Consider the following 23,519-nt stretch of genomic DNA (forward strand, 5'->3'; position numbering starts at 1 on the left):
TTAGTACTTATATTTAAGTAAATAATCTGAATACAATTCCCTCATAGGCCAACTGGTTGACTTCATAATGACAAGCCAACCAGTTGCTGTGCTGGGCCTCTCCACCATAAGGCTTGGATCAGAGATGTTCTTCATTTGAGTAAATCAGAAAATATTAAATACACACTGCGTGGGTTACATATTACAAAGTATGGCAACCCATCTGTGGTTCTGGCTGTTGGTTATCTTTCTGCTTTCCCCCCCTTTCTTTTAATCCTGCTCCTTTAATTATCCAATAATTATCTGTAGTACCATGACATCTTTCTATGTATTTGTCTTGTTTGTCCCTGCTGTTTTGTTGAAGCTACAGTTGTCAACACCAACATAACGAGTTTTGAAGCAGAGAAATAAGCTGCTGTTCAGCAACAAGTGTGAAGAGGGCGCTAATGCGTCAAACTGCCTCCCAAACGTAAAACTCTAACACACGAAGAAGAACTCTGATTGACTGTTTCCAAGGAGACCACCAACACTCCTGTCTGCGCTGCTGCTGAGGGGCAAGTACGCTCACGTTAAAGTTAGAAAAGATGTAAATACAATAAAAACGGATATGGGGTTTGCGCCCAATCTGCACACGTTGTCCTGAGACACATCACATCCGACTCTAGAAAGTACCCACGGTTTAACGTTAAGCTAACATGCTAATGCTAACTAGCTTTTAAAAAAAAAAGAAAAGCGGCGTCTAACGTTATGTTAGCTAAATACCAACAGACACGTCCCTACAATTGATTTTGTGTTTTTGATCCGTTTTAACATGACACTGTTGTAACTGTCACTCAACAATATAGCGGAAAGCAGCGTTGTTACATCAGAGTGCAGCGCAGCTAACGTTAGCTGCCTTTAACGATCATCACGGATACAGGTGTTTGGAGGCGCGAGCTCAGTTTGATCCAAACGATCTGTGACGTTTGGTGAACATTTCATTTAACGCAGTCGTGCGGTGACATGTCGCATGTATCGAGACCAGGATATAATAAAACGACACCAGTGTGACGTAATGTGAACCAATGACAGACACGTTGACGCTCTTAAAGCACAGGTTGAACACATGTAAGTTGGGTAACAGTTCCATTAAGTGTCTCCGTTAGCCGAGGCAGAAAGGCAGCATGGCCCCCAGGATCCTGAAACCAGCTCACCTCACTGGATTGCAGTCGTTTTTTAATGCTTTCAATTACACCCGTGATGTTCCTGCCGAAATGTCTGCTGTGCAAGAAGTCTGTTGTTCTGGAAATAAACACAAGAACTGGTCACTACTATGACCAGTTCTTGTGTAAGCTACCCACTTATATGGCACATTTGGTTCTCGTTAAGTTGATGGGTGTTTCATTTATATACAGCATGAGCAGAAGCAACAAAATGAATAAATGCAATGTCGAGACAAGCATTTCTATTTTTCTGGCAACCCAGAGCAGTGTTGTGTGAAAGTAATCTTGTTAACGTCTTTCTTTGTTTCAGTCAAAGAACGTCAAGATGTCCTTTTTGTTCGACTGGATCTACAGGGGGTTGAGCAGTGTTTTACAGTTCTTAGGTAAGTGCAGAGGTGGAACATGAACAGAGGGAGCAATACCACCAGTTCTTTATCAACTGTTGCTCACTTTGAGGAACGGTACATTTTGGTGTGACATTATTGACATGTTGACAGTATTGAAAACGTAGTCATAAACGAAGGCATCAGTGTGTCAATCTATATACCATAGAGCCTTTGTTCTGAAATGTAGTCAAGCCATGGAGGTCATCAATGCTCGAGTGAATGTTATGTTCCTCTTCGGGGACTAAGCAGGACCTGGGTTTCTCGTTTTTGATACACTTGTGAAATATATTTTCCAGGTCTGTACAAAAAGTCTGGGAAGCTGGTTTTCCTGGGCCTGGACAATGCTGGTAAAACAACGCTCCTACACATGTTGAAAGATGACCGACTTGGTCAACATGTGCCAACACTGCATCCAAGTGAGGAGAGATTGAGACGCTGGTGTAGTGGGCCATTCCAAGTTGATATAAGTTTTACTACGATTTCCAGCTTAGTTGTTCTCACTGTGCAGCCCAAAACTCACTAGTAATAAATCATTTATTCTCTTTTTCTTCTCAAAGCATCTGAAGAGCTCTCGATTGGTGGGATGACATTTACTACATTTGACCTGGGGGGACATGTACAAGGTGAGATCTTTCTCCACTTTTGCGAATAATGAATATATAGAAATAGTTGTCTGTAGACCTGTAGATTGACATAGTGCCACCTTAAAACTACATGGAGGTGTCGTACATTATTAGGCCGTCATACATTTTGTGATAAAAGAACATCAATTGCAGGTCATAGAGGGTTGGCACTTGAATCAGTAATAATTGCCTTCACCATCAGTCATTTTTACTGAAACATTATGGAGAAGTTGACCAATCACAGTTCTCTGGGCTGCCACATGGTGTCTCTGTGGCCCCTGACATGTAACCGCATTTTAAATCAGCACAGATGGAACCACTGAGCCCACCACATGGAAATCACATTTTAATGGCAATGTAAAGGCAGGTCGTGCCTGTGTATCGAGGTTGTGCACGTGTTGCTGAAACTGCTACCCAATTAGATTGACATTTCTTAATCTCACGGTGAAACGGAAATTCCTGCATTAAAAGCTGAGAAGAACATTGCTGCGAGGACAAACTATGCACACACTGTTTTCTCTCTGTGGACAGCTCGAAGGGTGTGGAAGAACTACCTGCCGGCTGTGAATGGAGTCGTCTTTCTTGTGGACTGTGCGGACCACGACAGACTCTCGGAATCTAAGACCGAACTCGATGTGAGATTGACCGTCGCACCGACGAGCAGGTTTCCACGCTGCAGTACCGACTGTTGACTGTGGATTGATGATGATTGTGCTGCTGTTGCATTTCTAGGCTCTCCTGGGAGACGAGACCATAGTCAATGTACCAGTGTTGGTGTTGGGTAATAAAATCGACCGCCCCGAGGCCATCAGTGAAGGAGGGCTGAGAGGAGCTTTTGCTCTTGATGGTCAAGTAACCGGAAAGGTAGGCATGTCGTCGACGCTGTCTTTTTAAATCGCAGACGTAACAACATTTCTCCATCCTGGTGCCGAATGAGCGTTCTCCTCATTTATCCCCATTTGTTATCGACAGGGAAACGTCTCTCTGAAGGAGCTGAACGTCCGGCCGCTGGAGATCTTCATGTGCAGCGTGTTGAAAAAGCAAGGCTACGGGGAAGGTTTCAGATGGTTATCGCAGTACATCGACTGACAGGACTGAAGCGTAACCGGAAGGGATTTTCTTGACACATTTTCACGAGAGCGTGACAAAGACTCTTTGCCTCTTTGCCACTGTCAGTCAGCCCAAATGTCCAAATATTCAGGATTTAAAGGTTTCTATATGCAAACTTTTTAAGTGGTTCACGGTGAACTGCCCTACCGGTGTCGTTCGTGTGAGAATTAGCTGGGTCGTCTAACTCCACGGCATGTTAATTAGGTTACATCATACCTAATTACAATACACAAGCAGACATACATTATGCAAGAATGAAGATACGTATACATCATTGTTGCATTATTTAATATGGAATAGGCCAGCTGTTAGCCATCACTTGCTTCCTAATCTAGGAAGCAAGTGATGAAAACCAAGAACTCTGTGGTGATTGTGTTGCGTAGTTTAATGCACGTTGAATGCTGTACGAAGTTTAGATTTTAAAGTATATAACTAAATACAGAAGATTAATTTGAGTTAGTTTAATCTAATGATACGCAGCCACTGCCTTCAGAGCACACAGCCAAAGACGTGTGCTAATCACTTTGGGATTAGCAGGCAGAGAGATTGGACTTCAACAAAAGATATCTTCCATGCGGAGCACTGAGCCAAAATAACATGAAATCCCCTTTAGAAAACTAACAAGGAGAAGAGGCGGCACACCAATAAAGGCAATGATGAGTAAACGAGTCACACTAATCAGCTCACTGATGAGTGCTGGGAATAATTTGCTTCTCACTTTCAGTGTCTCGATGGAATTGGCTTGTTTATTTTTGCACTTTTTCGTATATAAATATATATATATATATATATATATATATAGAGAGAGAGAGAGAGAGAGATATATATATCTATATATAACTGAAATAAATCTTCATTATCTTTGACTTCGGGGTGTTTCGTACCGAATTCAAGGATGAAATGTCCATTCCCAACTGACATGACGTCCAATGGCTGCCATTGCTTTATTATATCACAAAGGCTCTAATAGCTAATTGCCCTTAAAATGTCGGGAAGCAATAAAATAGAATGACCAACTGTACTGTAGCAGAGACAATCTTACGCCTCTGTATTTAAGAGTAAGACAGAATATATGTAGTTCTGAGCCTGATCATTGTACTCATTAATCCCATTATTTTTGTGTGTTATTTATTGTAATGAATCTATAGCCTGAGCAATCAGTGTGCATGTAATCAGCATGTAGGCTGTGCAACAGGGTTGAAGTGTTGCAGGTTCTGCACTTTTTGACTATTTGAAAAGATATGAGAGTGCACTTGCAAATGTGAACATGCTGACCTGTGAATTAATTAATATTCAAATCTTATTCTGGATGGTTGAGTCCGTACATGTAAACATGCATACCTTCTTTTTTTTTACAATGACCTGTTAAAATTTGTATCCTCATTACGAGAAGCTGGAAATAGAGCCGAGTGAACAGAAACATGTGATCATTGTAGCCCATTTACTGTTTCCTGCGTCCCATGTTTACAGAGTACCGTTATGAATATTCTGCCCATTAAAATATGCAGGGCTGTTTGTGACTGAGATGAAAGAGAACATATGTATGAAAAGGGAATATTGAGTGTTTACTGAGATACAGAACACATGTCAACAAACCGCTTTCCCTTTGAACAGTGTTCTCTGTAGCAGTCACCGAACTCCTGTAAATGATGTATAGTACAGATGTAAATGTTTGTAAAGTTACTGCCTATAAGCCGACACTAATAAAGCACTGGAGTTATTTATAGCTGATTAACTTGAAATTATGTTTTCAGCGATTATCTGTGCAAATAGTTTTAACTTGATTGACACATGCTGATCCATGTGATGTATGTTGTAATGAAACCAACTTGTTCTTTGGACTCAACTGGCCATGTGTTATTTGTGTGTCACTTTCTTGACACACTCGTATTCCTTGCTAAGATCATTTGTATATTAGTTGATAATATTTGTCTCCTCGGGTTTGAATACATTCTGCAGAGCATCGGCCACAGACTTTAAGCCTGAGAAAAGAGAAATGGAAGTGTGAATGATATCAGGGACACGTGTCAAGATTAACCCCTTTGACAAAAGAAATACTTAAATCTTGAACCCACACATCCCCGTTACTGAGGGCTACTGCACACATCCTAACAACTAACTAACTACCAGATGAAGACATGCTAAACAATGTGGCAACATATTCATCCTGCATACCCACCTAATGGGAAGAAACTCATGATAACCGGTTTTACTGAAACAAAACACAATTCCAAAAAACTAGATGTGTACACAGCAAAATCAAGCTTGCGGTGCATGTGAGCATGGAAGTGCTGGCAATTTTGCGACTTCATGTGTATACATACCCGCACACACGACAACATGAACCTCCAGACTCCAAGACTTAAGTCCCGACAAAGAGAAACAAATAGACATCACTTTTTAAAGCCATAACCATATTGTGTCTTACAGTTGCTGATTTGTGAACAAAAGTTGTGTCCATGTGCTTATTAACACTGATGGAGTCCATCCGCTTGCATTCGTCAGCGTGGCATAACAAATCGTTATCGGCATCGAACAGCCTTCCATGAGAAAACGCGGTCTGTCTCCATCTAGTGGATTATTCGGGATACTGCACTCATTCCTAAGGCACAGCTTCTTGAGTTATGGTTTTCTTTAAAATGGGAGCATCAATAGAGGTTTGATTGATTGATTTTTCTAAAACAAAGCCAAAAACAGTTGTATATACATTCGGGAAATACTTACAGTGACATGTTAATTAAATTAAATTAGTTTTATAGTTACCTGAGAAAACTTCAAGTGGCACAGATGGAACCCAAATGGTTCTGCTTCACTTTATTAGCATCAATCTGTAAACTGGTAATATGCAGATGTTGCCATATGGTTTGTTAGAGGTTTTGGGCTGTTAGGTGTAAATGAAAGCTTTTATTTATTCATTGACTCTGACCTAAAGATATATGCTTACATCTCTGTTACCTTTATAGACTATTCAAATATACCTTGTAGGTGCAGAGGCACACTATTCATTTTGGGCGTGCCATGTTTGAGCAAATGTTTGGGCACATCACCAAGATTTTCCTTTCATTCTCAGACGTGGAGAAATTCGTTAATGCTTTTATCTCCGGGCCTAATTGTTGTGATCGCTTTATTGTAAAATCAGCAAACTGCAGCTATTGCAGAGTGCTGCTTCCAGGCTTTTAACACCCAACTTGAGTGACTCATTACCCCCCAATCCCTGCTAATGCTGCCCTTCACTGGCTGCCTGTCAGCACTGGAGATGCTTTTTAAGATTTAACTGCTGGAAATATCTCGTGTTTTTATAATTTACGAATTCTAATTCCGGACTTTCACCGATGACTGCTGGGAGTTCGAAATGCATTTATGTAAACTGGCACATATTCATCATGTGCAGTGTTGTCGTTCACATTGTGGACATTTATGCCATTTGGCAACTACTCTGCTGTAATGTTTTCTTCCAGCATGAGGTGGCAGATGAGCACCAGAATATTTCAACCAAGAATCCCGATCTGCTTGTCAGAGACTCAACTGAGAGGAGACTTTGCTGCTACAACTTCTTGTATGTATTCCACTGCAGGTCACATGATCATAGATGATAAGAATTTAATGCCTTGTTAAACATAATCACATGTAATTATGGGCTGTAACTGGCCTTATCTGTAATAAGCTTCAGTAATTGGTGTTTTACACACCAGGTGGAGGACCCAAAGGTCATGAGAAAGTCGTTAAGTGCTCCAGAATATTCATCTTTACTCACCAAGCTTGGGATTGATAAACAAAATACTCCATGCGAGGGAGGCTTCACTGATACTGAGAATAGAGTCAGTTCATTTCTGCTCAAGATCGTTTTTTAGCACACCAGCCGAATTTGAAAAATATTGATCTGCTGAGGTAAGTGGGTGCTACTCTCTCCCGTGCACTTTATCTTAAGAAACTCATTTAATTTCCCCACAGGCACCTCAGCTCAGTGTCCCCTTGTTTAACGATCTTGCAGGATCGTTGTAAAAATGCTCATGCCTAAATACAAAGGAAGATGGTGAGAGTCAACGTAATTTCACTCTGGTAATAGTTGGAAAAGATTGAAATCAAAATACAGTTTGGCTCCAGTGCCTTTATTAGTAAAGTGCTCAGCCTAGAAGTACATTCTTATTTACTAACATGCAATACTAAAAACAACCACATGTCTGGCCTACCGATAGCATGAATGAAGACATGGCAACAATATCATCATAGAAAAAAATCACAATGTGAATTCAAGTATACACACAGAACTTCAAGTAATGAACACAGTTTTTTTTATAAACACAAAATACAGTTTTTTTTCCAGTTGCAAACCCATAATAAAACATAGTTGTGGCACATTCTTTATCATGATTTCAGCGTTAGCAGAGGACAGGGACGGGTGGTTTCTACTGTAGTTTGGGCCGTTGTAGTACATTCTACAGGTTTTCAATAAAAGTTATCCAACTGGAAATGTAGGTCCTTTATAGTTGTGTGTATCCACTTTATTCGTAAGTAAGATTTAAAAACTGCTATGAGCTATGGTGCACCATCATCATAAAAGTAGCTTGAAACCGTGGCTACCTGAAATCCTCGAAGCTCGCTTCATAGATCATTTGCACTGGATTTATATACAGAATCAGTTTGGACATACATAACCACATTGCAGTGAACTGCTTAATAAATGGAATAGTTTGACATTTTGGGAAATACTACGCTTATTTGCCGTCTGTTACGAGATGGACGAGAAGATCTATTGTCTGTACGGTAAATATGAAGCCACGACCAAGAGAAGGTTAGCTGAGCTCATTTCTTTGGCCACTTAAAGGCAGCAGAGACCAGCTGTGATCACAACAGTGACATATCATTCCCTAAAGACTGAAACCGGGAGGGAGCAGTTTTGTTTGCTTAATCTGTACGAAAAGGACATCAATAATTTACTTTTTTTTTACGGGATGTTATAAACCGGATTATTTATTTTCCTGGCAAATGACTTGCTGGAGAGTCTTCATAATAACTCAACATGTGGTTGTTATACTGTGTTTTTCTGTTCGGATTGAACAAATGATAAAAGATGTTATCTTGGAGGGTTTGGAGGTTTTGGTCATTTTTTTTTAACCTTCTGACAGAGACTGTTTTCAACATTCATGTCTCCTCGCTCTGGCTTCATATTCAACACAAGAGTGGTATGGAGTTTCTCATAACATTTTGCAAGCCAACAAGCAAGTTTCACAAAATGTCGAACAATTTCAATTCTGATCTCTAGTCACTCCAGTGGGACGGCGACTCTAATACCCAAGCAATTGTTCACACAATACAAAATCACTGGTAATCTCAATATGCATAGATGGCGGTTGGACAAGATAGGAAATCTGATGGACTTTAGCTACGTATGGTGCAGTAGTCAGTGGGTCCTTCTCAGGACGGCAAAACAAAAAGCTCTCTTGCTCAAAAAACAGAGACAAGAGAATGAAGCAGTTACACATATCTAAGACAAAAACTGGTCATCTGTCTCATCCCTGGACCTGACCAGCACCACATATCCCACCAGGATGATAAACAATTCTATGCCTCCCAGGTCCGATCCCAAAATCTTTTGCTTTGAAGAGAGAGCCATCCCTGTAGATTTTCAGGCCAGTGGCTACGACACGGCTCTCCGCGTGGGGTCAGACAATTCTACCAGATGTATCCTCCATCGTCCGCCTCGCCCTCCTCCTCTTCCTCCTCTTCCGCCTCCTCTCCGGTGTCCTCTGCCTCCTTCTCCTCTTCATCCTCCCATCCCACTCCACTCCCAAAATCTCCAGAATATCCCGCTACTTCATCTGGAAAAAGGATATGTACACGTAGATTTTGTATTAAAGGACCCGTGCGTATAATTTCGGGTAATCTATTATCACAAACGGAATATAATATTCATAAATCATTGGTGTATAATCACCTGAGATGCAACCAAATCTCACACACTGTACGGGTGCAGCTGTTATTTCTCCTCCTATTTGAGTACTAAGAACTACCAACAAAAATTCTTTAAACAAAACAAAAACAACTATAAATGTAGTAATAATATTACAACCTGTTACCTTTAGAAAACTACTTGTTTGAGAATGTCTGAAGGTGCGTGTCTGTATCAAAGAATTAATAAGGCAGGTCAGTGCACTACATTGAGATAAAAAAAAAAAGTCTTGGATACAAGCCAAAATCTCTCTGCATCGGCAAACATTTTAATATTTTGAGAAAATACGACTTCAATCATTACAGATTGTGAAGATAGAAGATTTTCTGTCTGTGTCCCCGTTCCTCCCCGTCTTACCGCAGTCAGGGTTGCCGTGGATTCTGGTGCCCATCATCTCTCCTCCATGCTGGTCGACGCACCAGCACTCCCCTCGGCTCTGGTCACACTGAACCTTCCTGTAGTAGCCGTCCTCATCGCAGCTGGGAATGTACATCCCTGCAAGGACGAGCGCACACACACACGGGCCTCGTTGTTAAATATTTATACACTTTGCACAAATAGCTGCCTCGTGCTGATGCCTGAGATGAACGCAGCACAAACGAGAATGCCAGCACGCCTTAGTGAACCTGTGATCAGGCCATCGGTCAGAATGGAGAGGCAAATCTTTTGGCAGAGAAACCTACGAAGACAGTGGAAGCCTCCCTGTTTGTTTTACACAAGCCTGCACAATGCCGGTGGTTTCATACAGTGTGTCGGCGCGGTGTTTCGTTATGCTGAGAGAGTGGCGTGTAAGAATGTAGCGACCGTTTTCAGCCTCCCGCAGGAGAATCTTGTCAAACCCCGTAGAGAAGTTCTCTAACAAGCGAGGAACCCCGCCCTCCGCTGCCGCGGAAACACAAGCAACGACACAACGAGACAAGAGGGCCTCGGGGATGGAAGAACTTCACTCTTCCATTTTGGTTTGGATCTGAAGAGTAAAAAGCAGCTGTAAAAAGCAGAAACTGCAGGATGGGGATTCTCAGGGAGCCAAAGTCAGGCTGGCTCTTTTCTCAAGCCAGCGCGGCCCTCCCCAGTCTGAGCAGGACCTAATTCGAGGTGTGAGCTTGTGATCTCTTAAATGAGCCTCCTCCAGCTCCTCCAGGCTTTATTACACAAGAGCACCCAGAGACAAGGAGAGAGTGCAGGGCCACACGCCAGCTCGAGGCTGCACTTCATGGCATTGTGGGGCTTTGAAAGGATCTGAAGTGAGTCAGTGGTAATTTCCTGTGCAAAAGGATATTCCTAGGCAAGTGAAGTGTTTTAAAGCCGTCACTCAAATATATCTTGAACTTCACACTATACTGTTGTGGCAAATGATGAATTTACCGGGCTTCTTCTTGGCCGCCTCCTGCACTTGGATCCTCTCCAGCTCAGCGAGGCACGGCGGCTCTGTGAGAATCAAGAAGAAAAGTGATGACAGACGACACCTTTTAAACTGCTCTCCCCAAACTTTATCTCAATCCGTGCTCCTCATAAAGACACAATTTTATTTGCCCGTATTGATTTGTTTAAGAAGCCTTGCGTTTCAATCTCTTCGAGCCTTATCGATCGCCGAGAGCTTGGGTGAAAGAACATATGGATGTAGCTTGAGAATGACAAGGAAATGAGCTGAAGCTCTAGAATAGAAACAAAGAAGAAAAAGAAACTCCGTATTGACCCGCAAGGCAATAAACCATCTCCAGTATTTGTCGTATTCACAGCATTTATATTGTGTTTGCTCAAGATTAATTCACAAAGCATAATCAATATTTGTTAAAATAACAGTATGCAATCATTTCTCCACATGAAGTCTGACGGCCTGTTCCAAATCATTATCATAAAACCATTATCACTAAATGGTTTATAAATACCACCGGCTGGTAATGAAAAATTGATTAGGGAGTCGGCGTGATCTATGGCATGCAGGTCGAATGATCAATGGAGCAATCGGTGTGCAAATGAGGTTAGTGCCAGAAATATCCTGTGTTTGTGTAGTAAAGGTCAAATGGTGCAGATGTTGAAAATGAGTACAGCTGCAATAGCACTGAGAGCAAAGGTAACATCCAGAGACGTAATCATATTACATTTTACAACATGAACCGAACATAAAATGTCAAGAACATGGCTCTCAAAGCAAGCTTTCATTACTTAATGATTATTCAAGCACACCAGTGTTTTTTTAGATTAATAATATGATTTCTTTCTGACATTTCTCGGATAATCTGCTTTCAGTACAATATGTTCTCAATTTAAGTTTATCCAGGAACCAGATCTTAAAACCATTCTTCAATATTCAAGGGCATTTAAAACATGAGATGTGGGGATGTTACATGACCTCAAAAAAAGCTAATTAAGTAGTAGTGTAGAGGCTATGCACCTGGTACCCCCCCATATACCATCTGCACTTGTGCATTCATACAACAAAATTAATTGGTAAATTGGTAAAAGCTGATGCTGCACAAATACATTTAGAGCTTCTTTATCAAATAATGAGATATAGTGCAGTCGGGAAGTATTCAGACCCACATTGCCATTGAGTATTCAGACTGGTGGCTGGTTTAGTTTTATCTCTGAAATACATTGTCTCCGTTGAACGACTGAATACAGACAGCTCTGTGCCTTTCATGTCCAATCATTTGAATGTATCGCAGGTGGACTCCAATCGAGGTGTTGAAACATCTCGAAGATGTCAATGTGATAATTTTCATTTAAAAAAATGAACATTTTCTAAAATCCTTGTTTTTAAGGCTGCAACATAACACAATGTGAAGGTCTGAATACTCTATGAATGTATGTTACTCTATGAATGTACACCCACATTATTACTGCCACATAAACCAGGAGGGGGTTGATTGAAGTAAACAGTCTGCCTGATCTGAACACGGTGACGCTTTGTTATTGGACTTCTGTGATAATCATGAACTCCATAGGGAACACTGTGTTCCAGCATAGTTCATAAATGTACCAGGTACCAGAACCGCTTAGGCCAAAGATCAATGATGGATCTGTGTGTTTGTATTGGAACGAGAGCCGAGTTGTGACCAAAAAGTCTTTGTTGCAACCAAGGAGACCACTCGTGAAAAGAATGGAGGAGTCTTTTTAGCCCAAAGGAACCCTGCAACCTCTCTGAAGGACTTTCCATTTGCCAGAAAGTAATTCTGGCTAGGACCTAAAATATACCAGCCCCCATCATGTTCACAAATGAAAATGATGTTTCTGTGTTTTCTGAACTTTGTACATAGTCAAGCTAGCTGTTCCCCCTATTCACAGTTTAAGCTAAGCTAATAGCATGCTGGTTCTAGCTAGATACTTAACACACAAATGGGAGTGGTATTCTGATTCTTCTGATCCAACTCTCAGATATAAAGTGACTAAGCATACATCCCAAAAAGTCAAAATGTTCCTCTAGAAGTATTGTTACTTCTCTGATTTCAATCTACAAACAGTTTGATGATTAGTTTTTAAAGATACCCGTTTTGATCCCCTTCCAAAGCAGCCATAGCAGGATTGTTTTGCCGCTCAGAGGTAGCCATAGCCTCTTTTTACTTGGTGATGTAACCTTGATATTATATTATCATTGACAGATCTGACCCAAAATAGACGCTGATCTCTGGTTCAGAGCCCTTCACTCACTTTCTCTCCAAAAGCACAGGCACCACTCTGCTGTAGAGACCTTCCCATCCTTGTAGCTGTCACAGGAGTTGAAGAAGGGTCGGATGCAGACCTCGTACTTGTCCAAGTTAATAGCAGCCAGCTCAGCCTGGTCCAGATACAGGTCACTGTTAGTGTCCAACCTTGAGAACATCCAGCCGATGGAGTCCTTGCAGCTGGCCACGAGGCTCTTGTCAAGCACTGTCAGCAAAGAAATTCCATTGCACTTCAGTTTCTTTCTGTTTAGACTACACTTCTTTACACAGACGATTGAGTTGTACGTTTGAGAATAAAACCTCATTGTGAGTTTTCTAACCTGAAGCGGTGCCAGCCCTGAGCTTGCCAGAGTTATTCTGCTTCGCGTTTCCATGAAGGAGTTGGAACCAGTCTCTCAGACGGTCTCCCAAGTCTGCCAGGTCCTGGCCAGTGCAGCTCTCTGAGGGAACACACAAAAAGGGAATCCCAGCATTCAAAACCTTGGCAGGCACTTAACAGCAATCTGACTGATGTACAGTGAACAGAATCAAAGGCGGAGGTTTCACTCATGTGTAAAGCTGTCGAGGTGCATGCTGTCATTCACAAGCATATGATCTGCCCCTCAAAGAAAATATTAATTAATTAATTTTCATGGCCTGTAATTGCTGTTACCCAATAGGAATCCACTTTCCGTCTAAGGCTAAGCACCAGATGAAAAACAGGAGTAATATTTCATCCTTTTGATCAATTGGCATATTTACGAGCTTGGACAATCAATACTGTTTGGCTGCAATGTACACTCTAAATAATTAATCACTACAGGATTGAAAGAGCACTTTAACCACATGGGGGATATTTGGCTAACAGTAATCTCTGAAATTGGTGAGTATTGATCCTAAATGTGGAACACTGAGTTGATTAGTCCTCTCCTACTGACAACATGCTGCGTGCGAAGCATCACAGCTTCTTTTTTTGACTCATAAAAAGGGATGACAGCCGTGCAGAAAGGGAGGTGTGAATGCCAACATCGAGACGTATAGAAGAAGGTAAAGAAAAGGCCACTTGCCACGTTTGATGTCAGTATTTGAGAGGGAAACGGGGGCTGTGGCGCAGGGGCAGAAGCCAGCACACATGATGTTCAGCTCTTTGCCTGTGAGGCAGGCCTGCTGCTCCATCTTACACTGTGAGGAGAAAGAGACAGTTCAAATATTTATGGAGGTGACCGCAGGAAAAAGAGATTTCTCATTCAGATGAGACACAGCACTTTCGAAAAGGCAGCAAGAATGAGCTGTCATTTCCCCGCCAGCCTTCAATGCAAGGTCGAAATTAGGTAAAAAACTATACATGAATCAATAAAGAGTCCTGGCAGAGGTCGGTGTCCGGTGATGCCGCTAAAAAATGCTGTCAGTCATTAATCACACAGCCGTGTTGAGCCCGCCCACTTGTCCTCCAGCAGTGATGAACTGTGCTGCCCTGCTGCGTCCATGTATATGTCAGCGCAGCAGGAAACAGCTCTTGACTGGACTTCTCTCATTACTTAAAACGATGACACGGGTGTTTTCAATTTCTTTTCAGGGTTTTTATCGTTAGAAGAATCCAGTGATGAAGCAAAAATATACTGTATGTACGCCAAGTACAAGGTAGAGTACTTCTAGAGCGAGATGCTGGTGCAGAATATTTTCTCTTACCTCAGAGGCGTAGTTGTGTCCATCAGAGCCGCATACAGGTGAGGAGGCAGCGACAGGACAAGGCTTGCAGCCGGTTTCATGAGCCTCCAGCTGCTCGGGCTGTTTGCCTCTGATAATTACAGGAAAAAGGGAAAAAGTTCAAATGTCAGTCCTCCCAAATTACAGAGGATTTCATTTACTTCCAGGTTCTATTTTATCAGGTCTTCAGCCAGGTGAATGGGTTTACCATTTATCCATCTTAATTCTGCGCATTGGGATGCCAACATTTGTTAATTATCAAACACAAACTAAAGCTCAGGCTGATGTATATGTCATCAGTTGTGCGGTAATTTGTCCATCAATTATTAAGTAAAAGTTTTAACCTGATGACGACGAAAGGAAATCTAAATTATTACAATCAATTGTCAAGGAGATGTGGATGAATTTGGTGGCAATCCATCCAATAGTTGTGAAGACATTTCACTAATTGTTGAGAGAGAAAAAGTCAGGTGATCATCAAAGTTAAGAGGATTCATCCTCTGGGGACCATGACTCTTGGACACAATGTCATGTCAATCAATCCAATGGTTGTTGAGATATTAAAGTCTGACTGACCAACATCGGCTCTCCTACATCAACGGCGCCAGTATGGCGAAAAGCTCAAAAGTATCTCTTTCCAGAAACATTGATTCTGCACAGTGTAGTTTTCATGGTGACTATTTCTTTAGTACAGAGGAAACAGTTGACAGAGCGGTCTGAGGATTTTCCAGAGCATCAGATAATGCCTGTCTGAATTCCACAGTGGGCCAAAGACATGCAGACAGACTCCAGGAGAGCTGAGTCACTGCCCAGCTAAGAAACTCAAATATCTCTAATTTCTTTAAAAAAACAAACAGAAAACTTGCACTGGAGCACATCTAGCTGCTTGTTTGAGAGCGATGCACTTGCAATCTTCTGATGACATCTTGCACGAGTTTGATTACACTTATTGTTGTTGAGTTGATTTGGACAAAATGATCTGCAACATAAATTTAACGGGCCACTTAATGGGGAAGACATGTCGCTGTTGATTAAGTAAATGTTCCAATCACTTTTACTGTGGTGGGATGGCAACAGAAAACCCGAGAGGCTGATATCTTCGATTTCTGGTAAACAAAAACAGAATTGTCTGCATTTGCCTGTTAATATTTGAAAGCACTGTTTCGTAAAATCCCACTGGCTTGCTCTCCTCTGATTGACTTCTGAGGCTGCTACTTAATGATGCCGGGATGGTTTAGCGTGGTTGCGTTCATGCTTATTACCCATTATTCGACACAGCCCCTCTCATCTCTGGAGGGACTCTGTAAATGAAGCACTTTATTGAAAAAGATAAGCGCCTGTTGCAGCAGATAGACTTTGAAGGTAGTAATAATTCACTTCATTAATTCTTTTCAGACTGCAACTCTGCTCATTTGTTTTCCAGTCAAAGTGGAATAAATGGGTGAAGGACTAAATAAATGCTTTTTAGTGAGCTTCACACAGAAAACTAAAGGGTCGTTGTGAACGGAGGAGCTTTACTTTGTATTAAATGACCACAGTGTTGAAGTGACTATTTGCTTTAGCTGTCATGGTTCAACTCAAACCACCTCCTCTAGAGCTGCCCTCTTATCAACATGGGAAGTTCAGTAAAGTATTCTTTCTGGGGGTCGGGCACACAGTGTACTCCATGATCAAGAGGTTTGAGATGTAAGAACACGGTTGCTTAGTGACGGACGATAAGAGTGACGCCACCTCGCACATTTAGTTTCCTTTTGTGCGTTTTTTGCACGCCATTGTCATGCTACGATTTTTATCAACTCTTAACAATTAACATGGGCTCCGACACTGTGTTAAAACGTCATACATCATAACATATAAATGCCACCGAAGAGCACCAGAACTTTAGCTCTGTTTGTGGTCTAACTTCTGAGGGAACTGTCAGGCTCTTTATCTGCTGGCCACTAACTGTGTCTGTCTGCTCTTTGACGCTAGGCAACATATAGCCTCCAGTGGATTTTGAACTTTTTTGGCTGAAAACATCTTCTCACAACTTAAATGACACAATTAGAATATTACAAGCAGAAGCTCAAGAAAGAACGGTTCTCATCATACAATGTATTTGTGGATTCGGTGCCACCTGAAGACCAGTGTTCATATAAACCAGTTTATCACAAAAGAAGTTTGGTGTGGCATTTCAAATGGAAAATTTGCATTAATCACAGAAGACTAGATTTTACAGTTAGCCATGACAAATGTGTATACATCAATCAACATTGAAGAACTAATCTGGCTGCTCTGTTCTGTGCAATTTGCACGTTTTATTTTTATGTTTCTCGGCTGCACTTGACCAAATGACTATTTGATATATGTTACATAACTGCAGCAGTTTGTTAACAAGTTAGACTAGATACAAACCAAGTATGTCAGTAATGTATGTAAATCAGGCTCCTTGTTATTAGCTGCACCTTTTGTGTTAATATCAGATTATATTTATCTAAACTACAAGGGTGATTTGGCAACAGTTTGTTGACACTTTTGCAGTTGTTATTTGTCAAATGGGAGATATCGTAGCTGTCCGAACTTCTCCATATTTCAACCAGAAGGCTGATATGAATGTTTTTTCCCCTCTCAGCTGCTTGTATTTACAGTTCATATCATAAGCCATGGACACAATGTAAGCCATGGTTGTTCAGGATTGGTCAGATTTTAAAAACACTGTTATGAATGCATGAAGCGAGACCAAATGCAGAGGATAATTGGGTTGCACAGAAAAAAACAGTATAGTGTTGCTGATCAGCCAGTTTCATGCTTTACGTGTTGCACACACATAATAATCTGGTGTTGAGGATTATCACATCCATGAAGCTGAGAAGACACTTTCATCTGATTTGATGACGTGTTAACTTTAGTCTTAAATAAATGTATGGGTTCACAAACTGATGATCCGTGTACTTTTAAGTAATTAACCTAATTAATAGTGTCTTCATATTAATTAAAGCCACTATCGGGAGTTCATTATACATCATGCATTAGATTAGATCATGATGAGTCATCTATTAGGCATTAATCAATCCCAAAGTATGTACCCTTGACATTAGGTGTTGCCCATTAAACTAGCATCTCTTTCATTGTGTCTAGACATGACTTATGATTTCAAGTGTAGTCATGTAAGGATGAATAATAGCCGTAAAGATTTGAATCTTACAAGCAACTAAGTTTGAAGTTGAATCACTGCTGAAGAATTTATTATGACATAAATTACCACTGAACGTACCACTGCAATATATTATTTTGATGTGACATCCCACCCTCTGAGTTGAGGACTCAACCTACCTGTGCTCCAGTTTCTTGCGATTGACACACATGGCCCTCTGGTAGCCCTGGGCGACGCACACCTTATGGCGGCTGCACTTCACATTCTGGCACGGGTCCTTGGTGGTGTCCACGGCTGCAAGCACACAAACAACAACACTGCAAATCACTAGAGGTGTCAATCACCGCTGAGGTGTTTTGCTTAAATTCTCTATTTTTGCCACCTCCTGGTGAGAAGAAATACAGAGCTTCCGGCTGTTGTTTTATTCGTCTTTACGAGGAGCATGTGTTCAACAGATTGAAAGCAAACGAAAACAGACATTTTAAGTGCCACGTATTCAAATAGTTATGTATTTACACATTTGAAAACGATCTTCCGTCCTCTCTTTTCAACACGGGCGGGCATATGTAATGAATAAAAAAAATTAAAAAACACGAAATGTGAAAAATATTCTAGCAGCGTGCACAAATGAGTCCATTGATTTTATAGCCGGCAGTGCTGAAAAACATGGACGCCTCGCTGTCATTAGCGAGGCAGCCTGTCGTCAACAGTACTCCAACGCCTGTCTGATTGCCAGAAAGCCTGACAGCACTGATTGAGCATCTCTTTCTCTCGACTTGTCACATCTCACTTCCCCCATGTCAAGTTATCACTGTCTTGCCTCTTCTCACTCTCTCTCTCACACACACACGCACACGCACACGCACGCACGCACACACACACACACACACACACACACACACACACACACACACACACACACACACACACACACACACACACACACACTCACTCACTCCATCTTTGTCTCCCACGTTCCCTTTCATTCTATCCTCTTCCCTCCTCTCTCTCTCTCTCTCTCTCTCTCTCTCTCTCTCTCTCTCTTTGGAGAGTTGAACTCTTCAACGCCAACCTCTCCTTGATAGTCCGAGATGGAAATAGCATTGTGTCCTCCACCTTCCTCAGCCTCTGGTCAATACCATCCCAAACTGTACGTCACCACCCTCACAGGCCAATTTTTTTTTGCCTTGCAGGGGAGGCCTCGGAAAACACACGGATAGATTTACAAGTGAGTGGCAAGAGGCGGTCGGCGAGAGAAATTTTAAGCTGTGAAATCCTGAGTCAGCTTTGAGCAGCTGCTTTGCAGTCAACACGGTCAACAGACTGAGAGGCTGCCAGCCAGATTCCTGCAAATCCTAAGACTAGGTGGTAGTTTGATGCTACAGCATGGGAGGTACAAGGGAACAGTGTATAACACGACAACGCCGAAGGGATCCAAAAATACTGATGGGAAGCTGTGTGCCTGTGGTGTGTTTGCTCTATCAGAACAGGTGTGAGAGTGAGCTGGTGACTGGAGTTCATTAAGAGCGGCACCACTTCCGAGCTTCCTAGCTTGTGATCCACCAGTTTTTGTACAAAAAATGCAATTTTCATTATGGAGGTGTTGGCTCCGGTTGTTGTTTTTAGGATAGCAGGATATCTCATAGCTTCATACGGACAAGGTTCTAAGTTACGTATCACTCATTTGCACTCATCAGCACTAAACACAAACATTGGCGAGAAAAATCTAATTATTGTTGCATTCTACTATGCAAAAAAAGAAGAAGAAAAAAAGACATTTTTGTCACATACAGAATAATAAGTGGTCAAACACACTCTTTTTAGCAGTCATACTACTTCATCATACCTTATATATGAAAATCATTCAAACTTTAAACCTCCCAAGAATCAACCCAAACTGTCACCACACATCTCATTTTGACTATTTCTTTAAAACAAAAGAGAGCAAAGACATCTTATATTTTCACATCTCACATCAAATCACACCTCTCAGCTTTCTTCTGGCTTATTTTACAGATACTGCCAGCGTGTATTTTGTTGGTGGTTTCAGAGCACAAGGCTTAACATTTCATTTAGTTAATAACGGTTTCAGTCATGGACCGTAAACCTTTATGTGGGCAGGGAACCACACTGAGTGTTCTTTTTTTAGTGGTGTAATATACCTTTAACTATAACCACTTTCTTCTGTGCCATTTTACAGTGACTGTACCTGCCGTCCACTCACACATACACCACAGGGCCGTGCACTGCGCAGTCTGAATATATAAAGAAGAAGAAGAAAATAAAACTAGAAAGCACGAAGGCACGAAGGCTCTACAATCCTAGTCATGAGTTACTTTGATAATTAAAAATGTGGATGTGTATCTGGATACAATATACTCATTCTGCGAGACAAAACACTATGCATATGATGTCCAGAAATACCAGGGCCAAGTATGAATATAGATATAGCATATTGTCCACTGGCAGCCCTGGTTTTTAGGAGAATATATCCTCTGAGAACAAAATCTCTTAGGCTGATTTAATTTAATTTAATAGCTGCAGCTGGACACTGAACCTATAAATAAAATCATCGACATTTGGTTTCAACAACACAACATCTAAAACAATAACAGTGTGCTGCAGAGCGGGGAATAAACAAAAACAACTACTGTTTTCTCAGTTTATATTTAGTGAAGAGTGGATGAAATGTATTGAACTAGTGGTGGTAAATGCTTTTTGTACAATAACTGAAATTAGTTTTAAGTTTTAAGATACGGTGGCGAACTTAGCAAATAATGGTCACTCACACAGCAACAGATCAACACAGAGCAACATTAGCATTGTCTCGCAATTATCATTCATTTGGAGTCGTGTTTCTGGCCATCTGGTGAATACAAGTCCAATATTCATTCTCCCGTCATCTGTTTTTGGTCTCCACCAACTCCTGAGGGAAATATGCGTCTCTCCAGCTGTGTCAGTCAGCTGTTTTGTGCCTTCAGAGCATTCTCACTAAATACCGCTGCCTGTTTACGGCCGAAAACAACGCTGACTAGAGTAGTGAGAGTGAATTAAAACAGCAACGTTGCGTGTTGGAAAACAAAAACAAGAAGCCAAAATGCTCTGTAGAGCCATGGGGGTCTTCCACTACGAGCCCCTCCTTTCACATTACATACTCATTTGGTCAATTTTTATATACATAAAAAGTTGATTACAGCTACTTTAAAGTAAACAACCTTTAATCCAAGAAAAACATTTTTTATTGAAATACTGAGCACTTTATAAACAGCCATGTGTTCGAGTTGTTGGATGTGAATCTCCAGCTAAGATATTCACTTTAAAATATACCTTTTAATTACTTTACTGTATGTTCCCATGGAAACAAAGCTTGGTGTTTTCAGTATAGTTTCAGATGGTGATGTGTACCTCTCTCATTGCTCCCATGTTCAGTATTTCTGCCTCCAAGCAACAGCTTAAGACCAAACACGTCCCTCACACAGTATTCTTATACAACTCCTACATGCTGAAGATGAAATCCACGCACAAGATTTAATTTGCATTAAAGCTCAAGTGTGTTTTCCACCTCGCCTGCTCTGCTGGTTGTTTACATCATGCTGTATTGGCAATTCAGGGCAGGGTCGGGACGTGTGAGGGCCATTATGGGTTTTGAATCCGCCTGTAATCATGTCAACAAAAGAGATGAAACTGCTATGAGCCTGTTTCCAATCTCTCTGAGATTATTATTATTATTATTATTATTATTATTATTACACTGCCATCAAAAAACATGACATAACACGACTGCGTTCTCATCCATGATCAGCTTTCTCCCGGTTGTCTGTGAGTTCTCTACTGAACGTTGCAGTTGGACAGGATCCTAAATCCATAATTAGTTTTACATTGACATGTAGTAAAGCACTGGTTGTGGCTAAATAAAAGAAAGAAAAGAAGAGCCCCAAAAGAATAGTAGCTCACATCTGAAACCTAAAAGATTTAGTGCTGATGAATATTGAAAGCATGAGAGATAGGTTTTAAGAAAATTAGTTTCAACTGGATTTGCAATTACTGTCATCTTAGAAGACGCTCGAATACCTTTTGATTTAATTGCTGCTCGCTGTGTTAACCTGCAGCTTTTATTCAACTCCAATGGAGCTACGACATTATTTACTCATCATAAAAAAGGATGCAGCACCTCTTCATTACACATTATGTCTGAATACATTCCCAAAGTTGTACAAATGGAAGCGTAATCACAGTGAAAGTATTTTTTTCAGTTTGGCATTAGAGAAGTTTAACTTATCGGCAAAAATAGAGGATGTCAAAGTCAAATATGGCAACCCCTCTGTTAAATCAGAGCAGTGGGCACCTTATTGTTTTTGTAATGGCCCCATAAAACCTCAGCAGAGCCGAGTTGACGTCTCAATCGGCTCACATTACAAAAGAACCAGAGGAGTCTGAAGGTCTCATGTTAGGTCTTTTGTTCTACCCGGGGCTAGCAGGTACACCTTGTCTATTTTCTGCTGTCCAGTTGAATTAGCAATAAAGAGGCCCCTGATCAATTAACTGTGCAGAATTAGCCCCAGTGGGGGTTGGGACGAGGATGAAATCAATGGTATTCAAATGAACACCCACACTACAGCAAGCGAGGCGTTTTCTTGAGACCGCATTAGTTATTCTCCCTGTTGTCAGAACAGATGCTGGGAAAACGTCTGGAGCTGCTGCTTCTCACATTGTTCTCTTTTGAGGCAAATTTCCAAAACTATTCAATGTCTTAAGTGAGGCAGTGTGCGTTTATATATATTACACACTACTTGCATTTATGATTATCATATATCACACACAAGTCATATTTTTAACAAAATGCTGAATTAATTGTCTTCTCATAATTCATTCATTTTCCTACACTATTGGCAATTGAACTTGTGATATTCTTACTTTTATCCAAGACTATTATCCATAGCTTTAGGTGATTAAATTGTGTACCTATATTTGTCTATTGATTGAATTAACAGGTGCTAAATATTTCTCTTCAGTGTGCCAGATATTAAATCACATGCTTTTACATGCGAGCAATTAATTGCTTATTTACAGACGCATCAGTTATGTAGCAACATTATAACTAATTTGGAATCGTGGTTTTGACCATGTGATGCATTTCATGTCCAATCCTACAATATTCACCGGCTATTTCTATACTTTGACCGCCCGCTGTTCGATGCTGGACAGGTGGCGTACAGCGAGTTTGAAGAGCTTTTTTCTCTGAAGACTAGACGTGAGCGGAGAGAGGGAATCAAAACAAATGAGCTGAAAGATGCTAAGACGCCGCATAGAGCTGAGAGGAACAGCCAAGCTGTGCCTCACTCGAAGAGTCCTCCTTCACTACAAGAAAAAATATAGATCTTCTCCAGACATCAGTTCAACCCCTTTATTTACAATGTCCTCAAGTGGAAGTTAGATGATCTCTACAAGCTTTAAACCACAGTTGGGCTATCAAACTCAGTTTGTGAAGACACAGCAGTCACGTTTCAACTGGGGAATTTTACACTTTTTACAAAAGACAGTGTTGATTGTTTTAAACGCTATGCTCAATACTGTGATTTGTTCTCCCCAAATTTAAAAGATTTGCATTTGCACTCTCTTAATGCTTTTTTTTATATCATTATAATATCATTAGGCCTATAAATATTTTTAAAAAGAAGCCATTTTACCTTTTTTTTTTTGTAGTCCCCTTCCTCTTCCACGGCTGATTTTCTAACAGTAATATTTTTTTCTTCCCCTGACAAGAAACCCCTTAGAGGTAAATGGA

General features: G+C 41.0%; 2 protein-coding genes across 4 annotated transcripts in view; one reads left to right on the forward strand and one right to left on the reverse strand.

The window, feature by feature from the left end:
- Window positions 1–457: 457 nt before the first annotated feature.
- Window positions 458–5,011, forward strand: sar1aa (secretion associated, Ras related GTPase 1Aa). 3 transcript variants are annotated; one of them, XM_034559549.1, is made up of 7 exons: window positions 458–533; window positions 1,492–1,564; window positions 1,864–1,983; window positions 2,125–2,190; window positions 2,722–2,825; window positions 2,923–3,054; window positions 3,163–5,011. In XM_034559549.1, the coding sequence occupies exons 2-7, from the start codon at window positions 1,507–1,509 to the stop codon at window positions 3,277–3,279; spliced, it is 597 nt and encodes a 198-aa protein (XP_034415440.1). In that variant the 5' UTR covers window positions 458–533; window positions 1,492–1,506; the 3' UTR covers window positions 3,280–5,011. The 3 variants fall into 3 exon arrangements, with proteins under 3 accessions (XP_034415440.1, XP_034415441.1, XP_034415442.1); XM_034559550.1 differs by having other exon boundaries at window positions 496–537; XM_034559551.1 differs by lacking the exon at window positions 458–533 and adding an exon at window positions 549–898.
- Window positions 5,012–7,393: 2,382 nt separating this feature from the next.
- The window catches only part of LOC117748807 (testican-2-like), a 36,066-nt gene continuing 19,940 nt past the window's right edge, over window positions 7,394–23,519 (reverse strand). The window contains exons 4-11 of the mRNA XM_034558893.1: window positions 17,914–18,028; window positions 14,584–14,692; window positions 13,962–14,076; window positions 13,236–13,355; window positions 12,902–13,120; window positions 10,616–10,678; window positions 9,608–9,745; window positions 7,394–9,119 (exon numbers count right to left, since the gene is read on the reverse strand). Coding sequence (XP_034414784.1) covers window positions 8,974–9,119; window positions 9,608–9,745; window positions 10,616–10,678; window positions 12,902–13,120; window positions 13,236–13,355; window positions 13,962–14,076; window positions 14,584–14,692; window positions 17,914–18,028 — 1,025 coding nt within the window. The 3' untranslated portion in view covers window positions 7,394–8,973. The remainder of the gene's footprint in view (window positions 9,120–9,607; window positions 9,746–10,615; window positions 10,679–12,901; window positions 13,121–13,235; window positions 13,356–13,961; window positions 14,077–14,583; window positions 14,693–17,913; window positions 18,029–23,519) is intronic.

The sequence above is a fragment of the Cyclopterus lumpus genome, chromosome 19 (genome assembly GCF_009769545.1).
Source record: "Cyclopterus lumpus isolate fCycLum1 chromosome 19, fCycLum1.pri, whole genome shotgun sequence".
Taxonomy (NCBI): Eukaryota; Metazoa; Chordata; class Actinopteri; order Perciformes; family Cyclopteridae; genus Cyclopterus; species Cyclopterus lumpus.

Bases quoted from the DNA above. Each gene is read 5' to 3' on its own strand.
- sar1aa (XM_034559549.1), top strand. From the start codon at position 1,507: ATGTCCTTTTTGTTCGACTGGATCTACAGGGGGTTGAGCAGTGTTTTA. The intron at 2,191-2,721 runs GTGAGATCTTTC...CTCTGTGGACAG, and splicing joins CCTGGGGGGACATGTACAAG to CTCGAAGGGTGTGGAAGAAC. The intron at 3,055-3,162 runs GTAGGCATGTCG...TGTTATCGACAG, and splicing joins ATGGTCAAGTAACCGGAAAG to GGAAACGTCTCTCTGAAGGA.